This window comes from Lutjanus erythropterus, chromosome 17, assembly GCF_056507025.1.
Source record: "Lutjanus erythropterus isolate fLutEry1 chromosome 17, fLutEry1.hap2, whole genome shotgun sequence".
In the NCBI taxonomy this organism is placed as follows: Eukaryota; Metazoa; Chordata; class Actinopteri; order Lutjaniformes; family Lutjanidae; genus Lutjanus; species Lutjanus erythropterus.
In genome coordinates, this window is record NC_139333.1 from 19,206,996 (window position 1) to 19,228,076 (window position 21,081).

Consider the following 21,081-nt stretch of genomic DNA (forward strand, 5'->3'; position numbering starts at 1 on the left):
ATGTGTCTTTAAATTTAAATCAATATCTTTAAAATTTTAGGATGGTACAGGTACCACAGTTTGAGAATCTAGGATGTCAAGTAATGTCAGATGCCCCAGATTATATTTTAAAAATAACAGATAATGTAATGTTATGTATATTATCCAGTATATATCATAGATGTAACTTACAAACCTAGATAGGGTTCTGCTGCTCAGTCTTACTTACAATTATTCCCAGTAGCCACTCGCAGTATTGCAGCAGAAAAAATCCCCTGCGGCCCCAAGAGCATTTTCCCCCATAAGCCACCATTATAAAAAAAAGACGTGTGTACAACTGTTGTCAGGACACGTCAAACTGCAATCAAGGTCAATTATGACTCTTTCTATGATGAATGTTTGTTCCATTTTATGTTTGCAAACTTTTCCTCAAGCTAAGAAAAACAAACTTGAAAATGTCATCACATTTTGGAGTCTATGAGCCAAGCAGGAACTTGAAGATGGGGACAAGGAGGGAAACACTACTGCACATATTCAGTCGGCTGCATGACCAGGAAGTAAACCCAGAAACGTTTTTGGTTTATGTATCAAGCGAGCAATCTATCTTGCATGCAACAATTAAGGTCAGTGTATATGATGGAATAGTGGCACAGGAATGTGACAGAGGCCACCAAATTTGGGCTTTTATGGTCAAAATATTTCTCCAGGGGGGAAATGCGTCCAGGCCCCCATAGCTGGCTACTTTTTCCCCACTGGCTGGCTGCTCCATATCCTTGTGGAAAGCCCTGTTTTGGCCAGCCTCAATAGGTTCTGGGTTTTGCCAAAATAAACGATGACAGCAGCTAAAACCAGATTACAGTCGATACATTTGGAACACAGATATTATGCAATAAGTTGTTCTTCATTAACAGGTTTACTTATACTATTTTCTATTATCACTAAATGCTTTACAGATACGATTCAACAAGTTCATGATCCAAACAGGACGGTCTAATGTTAAACCCAGGTGAATTCTTACCTGTCGCAGAGCCTCCAGCTCCTCATTGGCCACCTGTCTCTCTGACGACGTGTTCTTCAGCTTGGCCTCCGCCATCTCCAAGCCGGTCTGAAGCCGGTCCACCTCTTTGATCACCTGGTCTCGTTCGCTCATGATCAGCCGGTACTCGTTGATCACAGAGTCCCGCTCCTCCTTGTACTTCTCGCAGTCTTTCACCGCCTTGAGCTGCTGGGTCTTCAGCCGCGTTGCCTCCGTTTGTAGCCGCTCCATCTCGCGCTGCAGCTCCTTGTTCTGGGCCGCGGCCTTGGACAGTTCTTGCTGCGTGTTGTCAAACCTGGAACACATGGGGGGGATGTTTTGGGTTTGCTTTTTTTTCTCTGCTCTTTATGAATTCCTACCCTTGGAAGATGAATAAATAAATCTAATAAAAATGCAGAAAAAACAAGCAAGCGGTCAAGCCTGCAATCTCAGCATCATAAAGGAAAAGTTAAATTAGGAAAGCATCTGCTCGTCTTCAAAGCTTCATCTGCCTTGGATTAAGAATGTTTTAAGCACTGTGCAGATTTGACCTTGGCATTGTAGCAAAGTTTGCTGAGGCCGCTGTTAATCATTAGACTTTTTACAGCTGCAGAGTGTGTGTGCTGTTTTTGTGTGTCCGTGACATTTCCAGCTTCACCTTCTTATAGATGAGGAGTACTGCTGCTGGTAGTGGATGGCGGCGTCTCTCTGCTTCAGCAACATGTCCAGCTGTTTCTGCAGCCGGTGGTTCTCCTCCTCAGCTTGGTCCAGGCGACTCAGGTCTGCATTGTGACCAGCGGTCTTCTCATTGTAGCGCTTCCTCAGAGCCTCGTAGTCGCTCTTCATGGCCTCCAACTTGTCCACAGCTGTGTCGTACAGCTTGTTGAGGACGTCAGACGACCCCTCTCTCATCACCTGGAAAAGGACATCATTCAGGGATTGCTTGTTTTATGTATTTGTGGTGCATTTGTGATGTATCTAAATAAGGACAGTGGGAATGCCAATAATGTAATGGATTGAGTGTTTCAGTATAATTATATAAAATGAGATTTGATTTAAATTTAATCTACAACTCAGGTTAGCTTTGAGGTAAATAATGACATCTTATATACAAGTTAACGGTGGCTTGGCACAAAAAAGTAACTTCATCACTTAAGTAATCAGATTAAGTTTTAGGTTCTTTGCTGGTGCTTTTGTTTTCATAAAAGTTAGACCGCCTACAACTTTTTGTGCTCTGGATAAAAATATAAAAACAAGACAAAAGTGTCCTTGTTAAGTTTCACAATCAATCGTTTATTAATGACCACGTGAGCCATGTTGGTGGAATATGACCAAGTTTGTATAATCTTGCACAACACAAACAGTGCTTTGGTGCAGTTTGGTACATTTGCCCATTCGGTTAGTTTGGTCCATTACAAAGCAGCCATTTTGACTCTGGACAGGATGGTCGGACAGGATTCTGTAACATACCGAATCTGCGATATGTGATTAGGCATGGGAACTGAGGACCGATTCCAAAATGTCTATCAATTAGCCTATCAATGCCTTACATGAATACCAGATTACTGCAAAACAATGACGTCAAACTCACTCACGGAAACTTAACACGAAGGAGTCATGGGAGACAGCCTTTTGTCTATTGTTTACGCTGTGGTCAGATTCATAAAAGCATGCCATTGATGCTGCAAACCAGGAATAAATAACTTGTTGATTCCACTGGGCACAGCATGTCTGCGTCAGGGTTTTGATCTGTCCTCCACACAGCTGCAAGTCCCACCAGCAGTGTTTCAGAAGCGCTTCAGCAGCAGAGCGTTTTGCCCACCTGATTATGTTTACTTGCTCAGACTTTATTGATTTGGTCTTCTGTCCCTGCTTTTTGTGCTTCTACCATGGATAAGTCAGTTACAGAGTTAAATTGTTTCTTTTCTGTCTGAGTCTGCACAGGGTTTCTATTGTGAAAACTGACCAGACTCGCTCTGTTTTTTCTGCCCGCTCAATCAGCTCTATGCAGACTGACGCGGCATCTGTCAAAAACAAGTCGGTGCGTATTTGAAGCGGAGCGGAGAGCTGCTTCTAGGACACGCTGAGGCGCTGCTGGTGGAATCACAGGCATTGTGTGGAACAGCTGTGATCAGCTCCGGCTGATGCCTGGAATCGATAAAAGAATCGGACCAATACGCAAAAACAATAATAGCATTGGTATTAATGAAATCTAATCAATTGCCATCACTATATGTGATATAAGCATTAATACACGAGCTAAACTCATATTTCATTTACTCAATCCATGTGCTTATCACGTGAAAGGTTAGGGGGCGAGTCTGGTATAATAGTTAATAAACCCAGTGTCCCAGTGTGATTTCAGACAAGGACCTTTATTGCATTTCATAACTCCCTAACTCTCCCATTGTTTTCCATTTGCCTCTAAACTCACCAACTAAAGGGCAGTCCACACCAATAACTATAACAATAAAAATATCATTAAAATCATTCTGACTCAAGTGGAAAGTGGAGTCCGAACCACAACTATAAAGCTGGAGTCAGATTATTACAATAAGATTTTTATTTTTATAGTTATAGTTCTTGGTGTGGACGGCTCTAGAATTTAAAAATCCCACATGAATAAATAAAAATAATCAAAGTAATGAGAAGCAATCTACATAAGCATGCAAGATAGACTGGTTTCCATGTCACACAAGTGTGTCAGTGCATAGTTGAAGGACTTTGCCCGATACATGAGGAAGTGAAATATGTTTGTGTTTCTGTCCCACTCAATATAGTTGGACATTTCCTCAATAAAAAAGTGAAACGTAATGACCACACATCTGTCCTCTCCTAATATTACAGCGCAAGTTGTTTTTGTCTGTCTTTATTTATGACGTCCAATTACAGTCTTAACTAATGCGGCTCATAAGCCATTTGCATTTTCTTGTGGAAAGCACACCCATAAAGTGTTGCATAATTTGCTGTCAGTCAACACAATAAATTTTATTTTATTTCCTCCTATTAAGTGCTGATGGAGGTGCATGCCTGTCAGTCAATATGATACCATGTTCACACCCCTCATTTAACTCAAACCTAAAAGCAAGAGTGCATCTTTTGGTCCAGAACAGATAAGTAGGTCAATCTCTAACCCTAATTATACACATAAACAGATATCCTTCAGGTAGATTTTTGTTTCTTTTTCAAGTTAATTACTATGGCATGTAATGCAAGTTATGGACAGAGCATCAAGATAAAACACAGTATGTAGTTTGCCACTGGCAACTGACAACTACACAACAAAGGTTGACTTTAGACTGATATCACTGGGTTAATTTGATTCCTAATTTGACTGAACATCAGTTTACCCAATGATGGCATGAGCTCTGAGGACAATGAGGCGTGTATTCGTGCTATCAAAGAGCAATGTAAGACATTCACCGCTGTTACGTAAGCTCCCGCAAACATTTAATGATCTGACCTTCTGACTGCATGTCAGACGGAGGAACAGAAAAAGACGCAGGTTAAGTCATTTGTCTAAATCAAAAGAATTGTTTTGATCGATGGAGACAAGCTTGTCTGACCCCATTTCTCTGATGTCTGGAAGCTAATGGTCACTGAGAGAGAAATACATTGATTTCTGTCTCAAATGTCAAGATCCAAATGATTGAATCTCAAGGGTAGTCAGAGAAGGGGATGAGTGGGTGAGCGCTGCTGTGTGTGCGGACAGTATGAACCTGCATGTAGCTGTGCGAGCATGAATGTAGATTGGGATTCCACAGGTACCTGCTGGTGCAGCATCCTCATGTCAGCCACCTCTCTCTGGTCGTCGTCGTGCAGCCTCCTCAGCTCCTCGCAGGCCTGCTTCACGTGGTTGTGCTCCCGGACCAGCTGGATGTTGTCCTGTCTGACCACCTCCAGCTCGTCTTTCAGCTGGGCGTGCTCGCTCGCCAGACGGCTGTGCAGCGTACTGAGGAGAGACCACAGCGAGGACCATCAGACCGTGGGCGCTGCCAGCCATGTTTAAAATCAGCATCACAGCACTTGGAGCCAAGGAAAAGTATGACTGTGTCTTTTGACTCACAGACAAACAAATGCTCAAGTAATGATTATTTTGCATATAATAGTTTTTTTTAGATGCACTGTTTACTCTAAAGAAGGACTTGTTAGAGAAAAAATATGCAATAAGTTCCCAGAGCCCAAAGCAATGTCTTCAAGTTGATGACAGTCCAAAACCCAAACACATTCAATTTACAGTGACATGGTTCCCTCACATTTTCCATTTTAAAATTTCATACTTTTCCAGAGTTAACTTTCCAGACTTTCAAACCATTTTGACTTCTGAGCAGGGCTCGGAATGAACTTTTTTCCCCTCATTGTCTCATAACTGTCCTGAATTCTACGGTCAACTATCCCAGACTAAACAACCATTGTTCCACATCGAAGTTCCTTTGTTTCATTATTGTAGATAATACATCTAGTTTAAAAACTTTGTTTGAATGACTTAAACTTTAATAACTTTATTGACTCAGTCTGGCCCAGCACTGAAGTTCTGTTATTGGTTCCCTGCACTTATGTATAAATAAAAAAACAGCTGCAATGATCAACTGATTAGTTGTCAACTACTAAATTAATCATCAGCAATTTTGATGACCAGTTAATGGGTTGGAGTGATTTTTTAACAACAAAAGTTACAATTAATAAAGGAAATAATCAACAGATTAATCAACATGGAAAATAATCACTAGTTGCAGCCCTAATAAAATATCTCTAGGTGTTTGGTCACAATCAGTTTTCATTATTCCTTTAGAGATTGGTTGAGTTACTGTTTCTTGATTATTTTAAAATCCGTGATCAATAAATACATCACAGCAAACTGCAGTGCAAATGGAAACCCGTTTCTGACTGGCATACACGGATTGAAAATTATTCAATCATGCTTGTGCCACATTATTTTTTAATTTGGACACCTAACTATTAAAATGATATGTTTCATGACACATAAACATAATTGCATTTTGTAAAAAAAAAATCAAGTTTCTCTACTGTTCCTGAATTATGCCAGACACCATGTCTTTGTCCCTGATGCTAGTTTTTGTCCCAACATTTTGTTCCAACTGTTAACATGTACATTAAATTCTGACTATGTATGCAGTTATGTTGCCAAATAATTGCCAGAAGATTGTTGCCAGACACTGTGGCTCAATTAACACCAAACCCAGTCTGTGCGGCTTTCTTTATTCAATGTGTCCATGGTGACCACAATAATGAAAGAAAATAGTGGGAATGAGAAGTGATCATTTCAAAACTTACAATTAACACTGTTAATTCACCTTCTGTCAGGTAAGTGTAACATTATTCAGGAAGTTTTTTTTGGCTGTTACCAAAGTAGCTCAAATGCTTAAAAATGGCAAAGTTAGCTATATAATCAAAAAGTGAGGATGCCAAAACATGTTTGCTCCCCCAAGTCCATAAGTGGGTGTGCAGCCGCTCCATTTAATCCATCACTCAGGCGTCTATGTATGTATATATGCAATTCAAAGAGAGTGCCGCAACTTTATTTAAACTAATTAGGTTGCAGATGTCCAGATTTCATACAGCTACAGGGCACTTGGGGCAGAGCTGTTCTGCAGGCTGAGGTTTGCTTTCAATGATGTGATGTTCACTCTGACCCCTGCTCCCTCACACAGTGGTAAATTTTACGGCCATGCTGGCTGCCTGCTCCAAACACCATGAAAAACACACTGTTTTAGAAATTCTGAATTTCATATTCCAGGAATCAGATTAGGCAATAGTCTGGAATATTTTTCCATACTTTCTTTTCTTTTTTTTTACATACTTATTCAAACCTGAAAATGATTTCAATCAAATTCTACACTTTTCCATACTGTGCAGGAACCCTGCGGTGACAGTAAAACGCAGCAAGCCCTTGCATTAGAGAAGCTAGAAGCAGATAAAATTTGGCATTCTGCTTGATAAACTACTTAAATGATTAACTGATTATGAAAATTACTGTTGATTACTGTAAATTCATTTCAATCAACTAATCATTTCAGCACCACTCAGAAATAACACTTCTGTGCATATGGCTTATTTTTAGACGAGTTCTGCTCAAGCCCATGTCAACACCTTCTTAGATGTTGACTATTGTGATGCTCTGTGTCCTTCTCGTCCAACATGCTCATTTACGACTTTATCTTAAATAAAAACCAACACAAGTGCAATTATTTTCATTGTTGATTATTTTCTTGATGAATTGATCAGTTGATGGGTCTACAAAATGTCAGAAAATTGTGAAATATGATGATCAGTGTTTCCCAATGCCCAAGATGACATCCTCATGTGTCTTGTTTTGCCCACAATCCAAAGATATTCAGTTTACTGCCATAAAGGAGTAAGTATTCACATTGAAAAAAATGGAATCAGAGAATTTTGACATTGGTGATTAATTCAATAAGTGATAAGAAATCAATTAATCCTTGCAGCTCTAATAAAAATAAAGAAATAATTTAAGAAAATAAAGAACTGTAGACAAGTTCAAGCTTACTCTGGCTCTTTGCAGTCAAAAGGTACTTTCTCACACACTCTGCTATGAAGTTAGTTACTCTGTAATGAAATAATTACAAGGTAATATTTTGGGTATTGTCTCAAAGCTCATCTTTCCAGGATTTCTTGCTTCTTCAGAGACAGTAATTAGTCTCATGTTGATATTAACGATTCAAAAAGCCTCTTATGTAATACTGCTTAACTGGAAACAGCACAGACATGAATTGCTACGAGGATCAATAAAATCCTCCATGATTACTGAGTAATAATGCTCGTCTACGTGTTAAGTGACTTACTGATTTTAGTACAATGTGATTTCCCATTCTCAGAGATGGGTGTTTCACATGAATGGATGAGCGCAGAGGCAATAATAAATGAAGACTTTCTGCGATGTGCAAACAGGGTTCAGAAGGAGAGGCTTAAACATGGCAATAATCCTTCATCTGTCTGTTTGCGTTGGGGCCAGATGTCAGTTCCCTACACTTTGGAAACAGTATGGCATCAGTGAATCACACAAATGGACCAGCCTCCCCCGTCATGTCAACTCAGCACAGCTTATTTCACGGGACAACAAATGCTCTGTTTGTAGCATTATCCTCATGGCACAGATGCCGTGCCATGCACACAGGCTTCAGATGATGATGATGATTACAGAGCCATGCTTTGGCAGAAACTCTTCAAGGGCATTACTTATAGAGAAGTAATTCAGCCTGTGCTCCCACCCTTTGGTTTAAAAAGACAACTCGGGATTTATGCAGCTAAGAAGACAATAAAAACATTTTTTTTTTTGTTTTTTTTTAAAGATCAAATTAAATTGATGAAGGATTTTTTCATCAGCTTTAGACTGGTATAAATGCTTCATCTCTATTACTCTCACAAAATAAAATCTGTTCTAAGCAATCTACTGTGAATATGTCAAAGGAGGAGGAACTAAACGCCAACTAAAACCCTGCAGGCGGAGCGCAAATGCATACAGCACAAATGCGTCGGCTGTTAAAAAATTTACAAAGGCCCTGTAGTAGGCTTTTCTACTCACTGGTAGAAGTCTGCTTTCTTCACAGCCTCCTCGCACCTCTTCAGGGTGGTGCTGTGCTGGTTCTGCAGGGATTGCAGGTCTGCCATCGCCTTCATGCACTGCAGCTTCAGACGCTCGTAGTCATGACCTGCTTTTGAGTTTGGTCTGTTTCACAGAATGGAGGAAGGCAGACAAAATTGAGGTTTTAAGATGCCACATGGGAGGATGAGAGAAGCAAGAGCGAGATAAACATCATACAAACTTTGTGCTTACGGGAACACGAGGGAAGAGAGGCATCATTAAAATTGCATGCTTACCCCTTGTTTTACAGAGTTGAGCGTATTTTAAGACAATTTTGCGTCATGAAAGACCTTCACTCGCTTGTTTTTTTGTTGTTGTTATTTTTAAATCCTAAACAAGGCAAAATGGCTCTATTCATAGAGGGCATATTCACGGGATCACTGCCCTACTTTATGTTTTGGAAAACGAGATCAGAACAGTACCTGCAGTCATCAAAGGTGGTTCCGGGCGAAGACAGGGCCAGGCGTTTCCGTAGCTCATCCCTCTCGCGGGTCACATGTCGGAGCTGGAACAGAACCGTCTCCATCTTCTCGTTCACCTGGTGGCTGTCCATGTGGGCAGGCGGAGGGGAGGACGCTTGACCAGGCGTACCTGCGTGAGTCAGCATGTCACTGGTGGCATGTGCCGTTCAGAAAGCTCTAACGCTGGGGGGGTTAGTGCAGCTCCAATTTAAAACAGAGGTTTTCAAAGTAAGAGGCGAGCCTCCCGAGGGGGGCCCCTAACTGTTTCAGATGAGTTTTAGTGAATGGAAATGGAAAAAAATCCTACATTAGTTACCAAATGGAGATCATATAAATAGTCTAAATGTGTGATTTGGTTACAGAGGTGGTTCAGAGATACAGTATTTGGGACTTGAACTGTTCGTCCTAGAGTTAGTAACTAATAACTGCCTTTGGACAGACTTTTTTATGTATTTGGGGTATAAGCCAGTAGACTAACAGGAGTAACTTTTTCCATGCTTTGTCTGAGGGGAGGCTCACAGTTTCTGGTTCTGAAAACCCCTGATTTAAAATACCCGCTCAATCTAATAAATTAAAGAGAAAATTCAGCACTCTTCATCTGGATGTCCAGTCAATGTTGATAATAAACGTAGTCAATTAAAGCAATACATTTCTCAGTGTGTGCATTATATTTATTTAAAACGTTGGGTTCTAATGCTGCAAAATCTGGGCCACATTCAGCGCCAGCAAAATATAGCAAAAAATTTATAAAAAAAAAAAAACTGTGGTGCACTGAACATCCTGTTATGTATGCAAGTGCAATGCACTGCAATGTTTTAATATGGTACTGTTTTTAAATACACGTTGCTGCTGATTGGGTGACACCTCTGACACACCCACAAAATACCTGAAACCCCGGTGTGCAACATTACACAACATTTTGAAGCATGTCCTTCCATCCGTGAAACCGTAGCAAAAACAGTTCACACCATTTTCAGATTGAGCGTGCCCCTGTTCCTCCTGCATCCAGTGATGTCACAGTGATGTAATTGGTGTTAGGTGACAAAAATACTCATCTAGCATGTCCCCTGGCTACTCCAAGCTCAAATGTAGTTTTACAATTCTTTCCTTACTCTATGTTCTGGTCAGTTGAGAGCTATAGGCGAGGGCAGTGGTTATCAAACTGTGGGGCTCGACTGCATGTCGGGTTTGGGTGTCCAGGGTGAAGAATATGGAGTGAAACTAAGTTGAATAATTATGATTTATGTGGAGCAAATAAGCAAACAGGTTTGTTGATGCTATCATGCTGACTTTCGTTTCACTAACATTCGACCTTTATCCTTTTTGCTTTGCAGCTTCCCCTATTATTGGTAATGATTGCTTAAAAAAGATGTGAGGTGGTGGGTCATAAGCTTTTTTGACTTCTGAAGTGGGGCATGCCAAAAAAAAGAAAAAAGTTGGAGAACCACTGAGCCAAGGTGGTGATACACTGCAACATGGGTGGGGCACAGGTAACAGGCATTCTGTGCATCCTGGTACATGTAGGAACTGCTGGCACAGCTCTGTGAGCAGGAGAACGCAGCTTTCTTAGTCAGTATACTGAGGAATTAATCGCTTATCAACAGTGATTGGACATTCACATCCCTTTAAAAACTCAAAATGATTCAACATTTTACTGAAAACTTTCAGATTCAAAAGACAAAGTGAAACCATGGACAACAGACTAATGTACATGCAAGGGCTCGAGAGTCTGAATTTACTGGGTCTAAATATTAACCAATCATAAGTCAGAACTCTTTGTTGAAGCTACTGGGCCAAAAATCTACAAATTAATTTAAAGCACATAACAAGAAAACTGTTTTTTAATCATTGCTCACAGGTGTGAGGCAAAAACCAGTTAAATATTCTACTTCATTGTTTATCTGCCTCATTGTCGTACTCATTAACTGCAGCACTTGTGAATATAGCACACAGGAATCCCCTTGCTGATAGAAATTACAGTTGTTTCCCTTTCAGTGGCATGAACCAGTCCAATCCTCACTCTCCCCCAGAGAGTGACTAAATGAAACAGGTCTGTGTTTGTATATGTGTGTGTGTGTGTGTGTGTGTGTGTGTATGTGTGAGAGAGAGAGAGTGTTTGGGGGTAGAGGGTTACTAAATCCTTCTCACATCTGTGTAATCACTTGCATGTGCTCAGAGTCTAAACAGGCGGCAACCGATGACTGACTGTTACTTGACAAATATTATCTGCAGAGTGTGTTCTGGGGTTTTTCTTGTTCTTTCTTTTTGACATTTCTACACCTGACACCACCATCATGAGCGCCACACTCACCTAAGCTGCTGAGAGAGCTGCTGCTTTCTGAGTCCGACGGCATGGTGGACAAGATGCTGTAAGTGGACCCTGCAAGGCGAACAAAAACATTAAAGTCAGCTGAGAGTGTACTCAACCATGTCTGCATTATAGTAAGATGATTATCTGTGGCATTGTGTTGTACATCAAGGCTCGGTGGCTTAGGTTACATTCAGGGGCCTTTACTGAAAAAAGGCCAGCTGGAGGCATAATAAAGTGGGACTTTCCCCAACTTGGGATGACGGGCCTGTGGGCTGACAGCAGAGTGTGGCTAATTATCAGTTGGGCAGGGAGCTTGAATACTGACTAGCCAGGGCCCCAAAGAGGCTGCAGCCTCAGAGCTTCTCCTTTTATCTCCTCTGACAACATCACACAGTCCCCCCCTGTGAAAGCCCCTTCTTTTATGGCCTACAGTGATTCATAATTAACTGTACAGAGAGGAAGCCTTAGTAGTACACTGTAAGTATTATGGAGAAGATTGAGTTACTAGAAAACATTACAGAAATTCTTGAAAAGAGTCTGATGGAACAGTTGATTTTAGGTTTTTTTATTAACCAACTAAAGCCCATGTGTGTAGAATTTTAATGTGTTATATAGCATATTTCATATCATTCTGATGGCATAATATGTTCTTGAGAAAATATTGATGTCACTTGTCAATTTCCGGATGTCGCGACAAAGAGTAGGGCCGCAGCCAACAATTTTTTTCAATTAAATTACACTTGAATGATTGAATTTAACATTTTGTCTCAAAAGTGATAATGCCAACTAAAGTGAGCAAGATGAAGTTTATTCTTCAACTGCAGAACGTCTCACCAAAATATGTCACTCACAGTCACAATTCTATAAAATACATAATTAAATAAAGGAAGGATCACTTTCAAAGTGTTTATGTGGGTTCAAAAATGGCTATTGATGTAAGTCTTTATTTATACCAACCTATAGTTCAAAATATTCCAAATATACACACATTTGAACTAAAAATGTCAGAAAACAAAATTCATCCATCCCAATTTTCCAGAGCCCAAGCTGAAGTCCTACAACCAGAAAAATGGCAAATCCTCACCTTTTACTAAGTGAAACAACCAAATAATTAATTGACTTAAACAATTTAAGGGAAAATTTGGCCTGTTTCTATGTGGATGTGCATTTGGTGAGGATGGTAAATGTGGTCAACTGAAGAAATACATTCCTCAGTGTGTTATATTGACCAAAAAAGTAGAGTTTTCCTTGTCACAGAGCTGTGGCAGTAGTGCCTACATGTACCAGGATGCATTGCACACAAGCTTCTGACGCCCATGACCATGTTGCAGTGCATCAACATCCTAGCGTGTAGGTATTACCTTGTTGGGCATAACATCATGGCATTAAGGGGCTGAACAATTAAACAAAATTTTATCAAAATCACAATATGGCTTACTGCAGTTAAAATGCAAGACGTGCAACATTTATCGAAGGCTAAATGTGTGTCAAAATACAATTTAAAATCAAATAATGTTATGCTGCAGAGATGTCCTAGTCTCATATTCTACAGACTTAAGAAAACATCTTTGTTTGGTACAGATCCCTGTAAACTTCACACAAGTGGAAGCATGACAAACGATTCTATTTAACCATGTCCAGTGACATCACTGGATGCAGGAAAAAATGATTTTGTTGCAGGACTCAGCTTTCAAGATCAATATAGCGTGCGCTGAGAAATTTATAGCTTCATTTGACTACATTTACCATCAACACTGTCTGGACATCCACATGAAAAGTGACAAATTGTCCCTTTAATAGATGTCAGATTTGTTGTATTTTAATGTTTTGTCAGTTAAATTGCTTAAACACCATGCAAAACTGATTCCTCTTTTCACAGAATGCGAATCTAATAAGCACCTCCACACATTTCCTCCTTTAAGTGTGTCAGGAAAAAGATAAAAGGAATTTTAATGGTGCTTAAAATGTTTAACAGAGAGCACAAAGTCTTGATCAAACAGCCAGCAGTGCACATTTCCTGAGATCTAACTTGGCCGTGGGATGAGCAGCTTATGGTTCGGTTAAATCAGCAACTTCCACCCCTGATGTAAAGTCTCTAGCGCCCGACTCGGAGCGGGAGCATGACAAACGATTCTATTTACCCACGTCTCAGTACTCTAAATCAATCCCTGGCTGGCTGAGTTCCCACTAGCTAAAGGAGACTATGAGTTTGATTAAGACTGGAAGGAGCCCAGCTAACATGGCTCACCCCTCGTTTTCCCAGCAAAGGACTGAAAGAAAAAAAAAAAAAAAAAAAAAAAGACTGATGTGCCTCAGGAACCGTGGCATCCCATGGATCAAGCTCTCTTTGTTCTCGCTCTAGCTTAAGTTTCCCATGACTCTGTTTGAGCAGAGAGTGTCTCAATGGGCAAGGTTCACTGTGTCATAGCTCGCTCACTTTTCTGCTCCGTGGAAGTCATGTGACCCGGACCTCGCTGCGGGTCTGACCCTCGCCACTCAAGTATCTCATTTGGGTTGATCTCTTTTCTAAAGTCACAGCAACTTGAACTGCTCAGATCTGACTGCTCTACAATAAGTTAAATATCATTTGGGTGTAAAAGCTAAGATACTTCTTATACTGTACATGTCCATAAAGTCATGTTTATTACCCATTGATCCAACAGGTTAAGCAAGTGTCTGTCTGTACTGACAGGGAGGATGTCATAAAATAAAGTATTAAGTGGGTAAGATAATTAAACCAATCTTTGAATTCACCGCATTCATAAATTCATCCGTTGCCTTACCACACTACAACAGACAACAGAGCAGCTTCTCCCCTCAGGCTGTGAGACTGCTTAATTAATCCTCAGCAATCTGCCATGTAAATAAGTTTGTTTTATTTTTATTTATTCAATCAATCTACTGTATAGAATTTTAAATGTTTTTTTTATGTGTAGCAAAAAGGGAAGTACATTGTTATCTCACTCTACAACCTTGTGGAGCTGCAACTAACAATTATTTTCTTGATTAATCATCTGTTGTTTGGTCCATAAAATGGTGTAAAATGTTGATCAGTGTTTCCCAAAGCCCAAGATAACATCTTTAAATGGCTTTTTTTGTCCACAACCCAAAGATATTCAGTTTACTTTATTTAGTGGTGGTGACACTCGAGTCACATGCCCATGGCGTAGTTTGTTTGTAGCCTAATGTTAGCTTTTTATTTCTGGTGACTGCATTTACCATCAACAATCCTTAAAGTAGCATTCATTTGTGAAGATTAAAACCTGTAAGTATCATAAACTTTTGTTCGCCCCAGACTTTATTTTGTTCACTAATCCAAAATCCATTTGGAAAATCACGCTGGCTTTTTGAGGATCGAACCAGATCGATGCCAACTTCTGGGTTGGCCTACAAAAACACGTCATCCCTGCAGCACTCTTTAACATTAACTTTCTACTGAAGAGTCTCCGTAAGACATCAGACAGTGAGACAGCATGTGCAGTCTACAGTGCACAGAATTCAGCCATCGTTAATTTTATTCACACTTGAGCTTTTCCTGCCGCAACTGAAAAAGGCAACGGCAGCCATTTTGACATGAAATAGTAGAGTAGACACAGGTGTTAGCAATGATACTAATTCAGCTTCCATTCAGGCCAAACGGAGTCAGAGTGCTGCTATTGTGCATGTTGGCTCAGTAGAGAGGCTCTGCAACACTAAACTGAGCAGCACCTTAATTAGTATCATTGGTAACACCTGTGTTTACTCTGCTATTTCATATCAATATGGCTGCCACGAAAAGGTTTATTAGAGAGCATCAGCATTTAATATCACTTCATCAGATTTCATGCAGCTCCCTCATGAGCCAGAAAAAGCTTTAGAAAACTTTTTTCACATAAGAAGCTGCACTCCACAAGACCATCAAACAGACTTTGATGAGTAAAATCAATCAGTAGAGTTCCTCTAACAAATTAGTGCCACGAAATTTGACATTCATGGTGTCCAGAGGATGAATCCAGTACCGCCAGCATGTTGACATTTGTGGTTTAGAAATGAAGAATGAAATGTCTCAACAATGAAAATACCATGAAATTTAATTATCTATGTGAACTTTGGTGATCCTGTTCAACTGGCACCTCATGATCAGGTCACTTTGTTAAAAACTTTAATAGTTTGGATTTTTTTAACATGATCATTACAACGTCAGAGTTACTAGTATGGCTGTAGAGTCTTAAAAAAAATCTAAATATGTAAAAAAGAAGCATCATTTGAAATCACCCATAGAGACATCTGGTTTCTCTCCAATATAACTGAACTAAATGGCACTTGGCATCTGGTCCTCAAAGTGCCAAAAAAAAAATCCATTTGAAATATTCAAAACCAGTGTCTCTTTCCAAGAATCATGACCTGGTTACTCAAGATAATTCACAGACCTTGTTGTGAGCAGTTTCATGTAGGAACCACTTTCTTTCTTACAGAAAAGAAAGTAGTTCTGGTTGATTATACTGCAAAAACAAAGTAGTTCCTGCTCACAACAAGGGCCGTGGATTATCTTGAGTAACCGGGTCATGACTTCTGGAAAAACACACTGCTGTTGAATTTTTCAAAAGTATTTTTTTTGGTGCTTTCCGCACCATAAAATGAGTGGCATCTAGTCCCATTATATTGGAGAGAAGGCAGACATCTCTGCACTTTGCAGCTCACACCAAAAAATCTAGATGGATAAATAGCACTACAAGCCAGGGTAAAATATGTAGTTTTGATTTCAGGGTGAACTGTCTCTTTAAAAAGGTCTGTTCATAAGTATTTATGAGTTTCTGACTGTGGGAAAGTGAAAAAAAAAGAAAAAAAAAATCCCCAAAACTTTATCTCTTTGACCTAATCACACGCATTTAGGCTATTCTATTTGATCTTCTTTTGATAACGTAATTTTTTTTCACTTCAATTTCCTGAGCCTCCCGTGAAACAGTTTGGAGCACCCCTGGAGAGCCCCGCCTCCCACTTTAAACAACCTCTGCTCTGAACCTCTTTCCTCCTTAATAAGGAGAAGATCGAGAATGAAAGACGAGATGAAGAAAACTTATCCTACTACCAAACATCCTGTCTTCTTTTGCGGTGGCACAGCGAGGCGCAGCCAAGCGAACACGTCAGACACGATACACACCCTTATGATACGCTGCCGTCATGTTATTGTTCTTCAAGAAAAGGTTGGAACAATCTGTAAACAAAAGGTCTCTGCTGTCAAGCCCTGAAGCTACGGTTATATAAAGCTATAGAGTATCTTTGTTTATTAAAAACAAACAAACAAGCCCTCTGGGAAAAAAACACCTTTTCAAATACTGTGAAGGCACACATCATATTCACATCCCAGTGAGTTCTTGCAGCTCAGTGATCATTTCAGTCGCCTAGTTTTAGCATCTCTGTTGTTGACATTCGACTGCCTGCTGGGGTTAACTAACAAAGCTCCCCCTCGTTAACCTTGTTTTGATCTCAAAGATGATCCAGCTCCCCTCACCCTCTGGGGATTCTGGGTGACTGGGGAGTAGCTCGATCAGGCTGCTGACAGTGCATATTATTTAGGCTGGAACAAGCTACTGTCTTGCTGGCGAAAGGCCCTTCTTTTGGCGGTGCAGTGGAGGAACCTGTCCGCCCAGTAGCAAAAAGCAGCTCAGCCCATTCGTGTCCTGTGTGACTGCCGACAGGGAGCCGCAGACGACACGAAGACCAGCCCAGAACATGTTCATGTACTTCAGCAGCAGGAAACCTATCAGTGCTCAGCATTAGACTCGCTGCACGATTGTGAAATGCGCCGCAAAAATGAAAAAGCTTAGGAAAAAAATGGACTCACTCGGCAGCTTCAGTTCTCAGTTATAAATAATGAGAGCAGAATAAATGCATAATTAACACCTCACCATTCAGCTCACTGAGTACGACACGATAGCTGAGAGTGAACAAAGTAAGCAGCAATGCAAATGTTGCTTTTGAAATGCAAAGGTGCAGCGGAGGTGCTGAGCAAAGACCCTGTGCCATTTACTGCTGCTGATTGTTACGTATATTTACTACGTTACATATGAATGAAGGTTTTAGTGCCCAAAGAAGTGACAAATTTTGGGACATAAATCATCATGGTCTTGGCTTACGCTGATGACATTTATTAGCATCATAAAAACTGCATTTCTGTAGCTGTAGGATTTAGCTGTGAGGGAGAAAAACACATTTAGAGGGAAAAGTGATGTATTTTTTTTAGCAAAAACGGAATCTGTGTTATGTTAGAACAAGAAATCTGATGTCAATGTGTAATAAAGATATTTTTCAGTTTAAAACAAAGTGATGGCAGGGCTCAACAAGAAGGATTGCCTCCTTGCCCTCTCGAGTAAAATGCCATGACAGGTAAGTAAATCTGGCAACTCAAAAAATCTTTGGATTACCCCTAAAAAGGCTTTTGATTATTTAAAAATGATATTTTGAATATAATTTACTACAAATACGTGTACTGCAGAAGACTGAAATAAGCAGATGGCAAATTGATTAGTTGATCCACAAAAAATTGCCAATAATTTTAATTACATGATAGCCATTTGGTGATTTGCAGTTTATCAAATGTGAAGATTTGATGCTTTTCTCTGTTTCGTTGTGAACTAAATATCTCAGGATTTTGGATTGTTGTCCACAAAAAGCAAGACATTAGAGCTGAACAGATTAGTCAATAAATTAATCAAGTGAAAATTAATCAGAAAATATTCCCTTGTCCAGCATCTCATAAGGATTTGTTGCATTTCTCTGCCTTACGTGATAATATCTTTGGGTTTTGGATTGTTGATTGGAAAAAACAAGACATTCGAACTGAAATGATTAGTCAACTAATCAAGATCAGAAACTCTTCTGATCATTTATTGATACGTTTAATATTTAAGTCGATAATGCCAAACCTAGTCTACCTTATGTTTACCTTATGTGATATTAAAACTTTTCATCTGTTGATTTGACAAAAGAAGCAAACTGAGAAAGTCACTTTGAGCTGTAAGATATTTTGATAAGAGAAAATAATCAGCAGACTACTTGAAAATTATTCATTAGTCACAGCCCTACAAGCAATTTGAAGACACAAACAGCGGTTCTGGTATTTGTGCTGGCCATTCCTCAATATCTTCTTACATCTTATAACCCAAAGACGTATTCGATTAATAAAAAAGCCACTTACAGATCCACTGATAATGAAAACAATTGTTAGTTGCAGTTACTTTTGTACCAAGACAAAATGAAACTGACCTCTTTTTCATTCTCTCTACTATATATACTTTTCTCCTGCACATCACTCTACTGTGCATTAACACACATTTAATTCTTCAGTCATTTATTTGACTGTGACAGTGGGTTATTGATTCAAACTCTCTCACACACACACACAACTTCAGGCAGCCCTGCTGTCACTATATTGATTGTCTGAGTCTTTTTAGGTCCATTAAATGCTTTCACAAAGGGCTGGCAGGCTGTGCTTTTAGTGACACAGCAAAGGAAACAAGCACAGTAGTGTGAGTGTAAATAAGCATCAGGTCACATGATTGTGCAGTCCTCTCCCTCTCTCTCTCTGTATTCTTGCCCAAAGGAAAAGTCATGCTCTTCATCAAGCTGTCATATGGTCAATATGCCTAATGTTAGTTAGATCACGCTCACAGCAGGATCGAAAACAGGTTTGATAAGGACAGCAGTCCTCTAGACACACCATACATCACTAAAATAAAGTTATAAATGCGTCCATACCAGAGCTGGGTGATATGGACAAAAGTAAATATCACAATATTTTGGCCAAATAACTCAATACTGATCTATACTGCGACAATATTGTAGGAATGACTGGTGCTTTCACAAAAATATCAACACAGTGAGATTTTTTGATAAATAATAATCAGTAATGTGGATGTTATGACTAAGTGGATGAAGAAAAGTAACAGCTAGAAGAGCCTGTTAAGTTAAAAAAATATATATATATTTTACTGCAATGCAGCCTTTTAAACCAGGAAAGGACTTCACTTATGCCATATCACAATATCTAAAATCTAAGATAATATCTAGTCACATCTCACAATATCTATATATATATATATATATATATATATATATATATATATATATATATATATATATATTGTACAGCTCTATGCCATACCAAGCTTCTTTTAGACACAGTCTTGTGCCCTTTCTTGAAAAATCAGTCCCTGAGAACAATAACATCAATATTCTGTGCAGTATTACTTTTGTTAACATCACATGCAATATTAGCTTTAAATATTGTGTGCACTATTATGTCCAATGTTATGTGCAATATTCCAACATTGTGTTCAATAATTCTTTTTCAATGTTGTAATATTACTTTTCTATATGATGTGCACGATTACATTAAATATCATGTGCAGTACACCGGTAGTTTGTGCAACACCAGGTGCAAATTAATTATACATGTTACTTTTCAACATCACTGCCAGTAAAACTTTCAACATTATTGCCACTACTAATTTTATAAATATATATTATATTCTACTTTTTTTACTTACTGAACCTATCTTGCTATATATGTACTCTATTAGAAACTGGTATTTGTATTTAGTCCATAGTTATTATGTATTATTTTTTATTCTTATGTTGCTGTAATGTTTAGCTATCTCTGGCCAAAGAGTTTTCTCTGAGTTTAAAATATCTTATATCTTATATAACTAATCATAGCTTTCTTACCAGTTGTATGATCCACTGGTCCGATGCCATTCAGCAGCACAGAGTGCAGGTGAGGGTGAGTCTTCTCCAGGGCTGAACAAAACTCGGAGAAATGGTCTCTGTCCTTACTTATGAGTATCTTCAGGAGAAGGTCCACTTTTTCCGAGTTGGAGGAACAGTTGTGTCCCAGCTCGTAGCGTTCAGCCTGGCTGAGGGTCCCGCAGTGAGCCAAAACATCCACCACTCGGTCCGCATCTGTTATCGACTCCACCAAGTTCTGGTAACATTTCTCCAACAACTCTTTATGCTTGGGCTCCATCTCTTCGGCGTTTTAAACCGGGACAAATCCAGCTTTCTTACTCTTTCCGTGCGGTCGGCTTCCCTTCGTCCTACTGCGACTGCGACTCCCCGAAACTATCCCGCTCGGCCCAGTTAGGACGGTTTTCGACCCGAATTGAAGGATACACAAGAAGTAGCCATATTTGTTGCCCAAGGCTGTTGACTGCACGAAGATGACAACACATTTTCCCAACCGCCGCTCCGTCGTCCTTCCCGACAAGAAAAAAAAAAAAAAGGAAAGAAAAGACGTGTCTGCCTCTTTAAGCTCGGCTCCGTGTACGTTACGGAGACGTTACCGTCCCCGAATCAAGTTGTTTCGACATGTTGAAAAGTGTAAAAACTCTTCAAGAGCCCTCTCTGTCAGACTACAAACTCCGCCATGTCTCACCGTTGAAGCAGCTGTAGCTCTGTGCCAATCATATTTCCGTGCAATGGACATTTAAGGTAAACGGAGGCGGGGCTTCGTTTGTGGACGCACCTGGCTCCCCGCCGCTCTAAAGTCCCATTAACAAAAACATTACAAGATATTATAGATACCGACAATGATGGAGGAAGTACTGACATCTTTTACCAGGGTAATAATAGAAACACAATAGGGGAGACCAGGGATGGTGGTAACACTTGTTTGTGTATCAGTAACTAAGTGGGTGTTCACGGTAGATCTCTC

General features: G+C 39.7%; 1 protein-coding gene across 2 annotated transcripts in view; it reads right to left on the reverse strand.

The window, feature by feature from the left end:
• LOC146312106 (disks large homolog 5-like) overlaps window positions 1-20,831 on the reverse strand; it is a 47,831-nt gene extending 27,000 nt beyond the window's left edge. For both annotated transcript variants that reach the window (XM_084740257.1, XM_084740255.1), the window contains exons 1-7: window positions 20,097-20,831; window positions 11,391-11,459; window positions 9,041-9,209; window positions 8,559-8,702; window positions 4,763-4,946; window positions 1,653-1,909; window positions 998-1,310 (exon numbers count right to left, since the gene is read on the reverse strand). In XM_084740257.1, the coding sequence (XP_084596383.1) occupies window positions 998-1,310; window positions 1,653-1,909; window positions 4,763-4,946; window positions 8,559-8,702; window positions 9,041-9,209; window positions 11,391-11,459; window positions 20,097-20,394 (1,434 nt within the window). In that variant the 5' untranslated portion in view covers window positions 20,395-20,831. The remainder of the gene's footprint in view (window positions 1-997; window positions 1,311-1,652; window positions 1,910-4,762; window positions 4,947-8,558; window positions 8,703-9,040; window positions 9,210-11,390; window positions 11,460-20,096) is intronic.
• Between the last annotated feature and the right edge of the window lie 250 nt (window positions 20,832-21,081).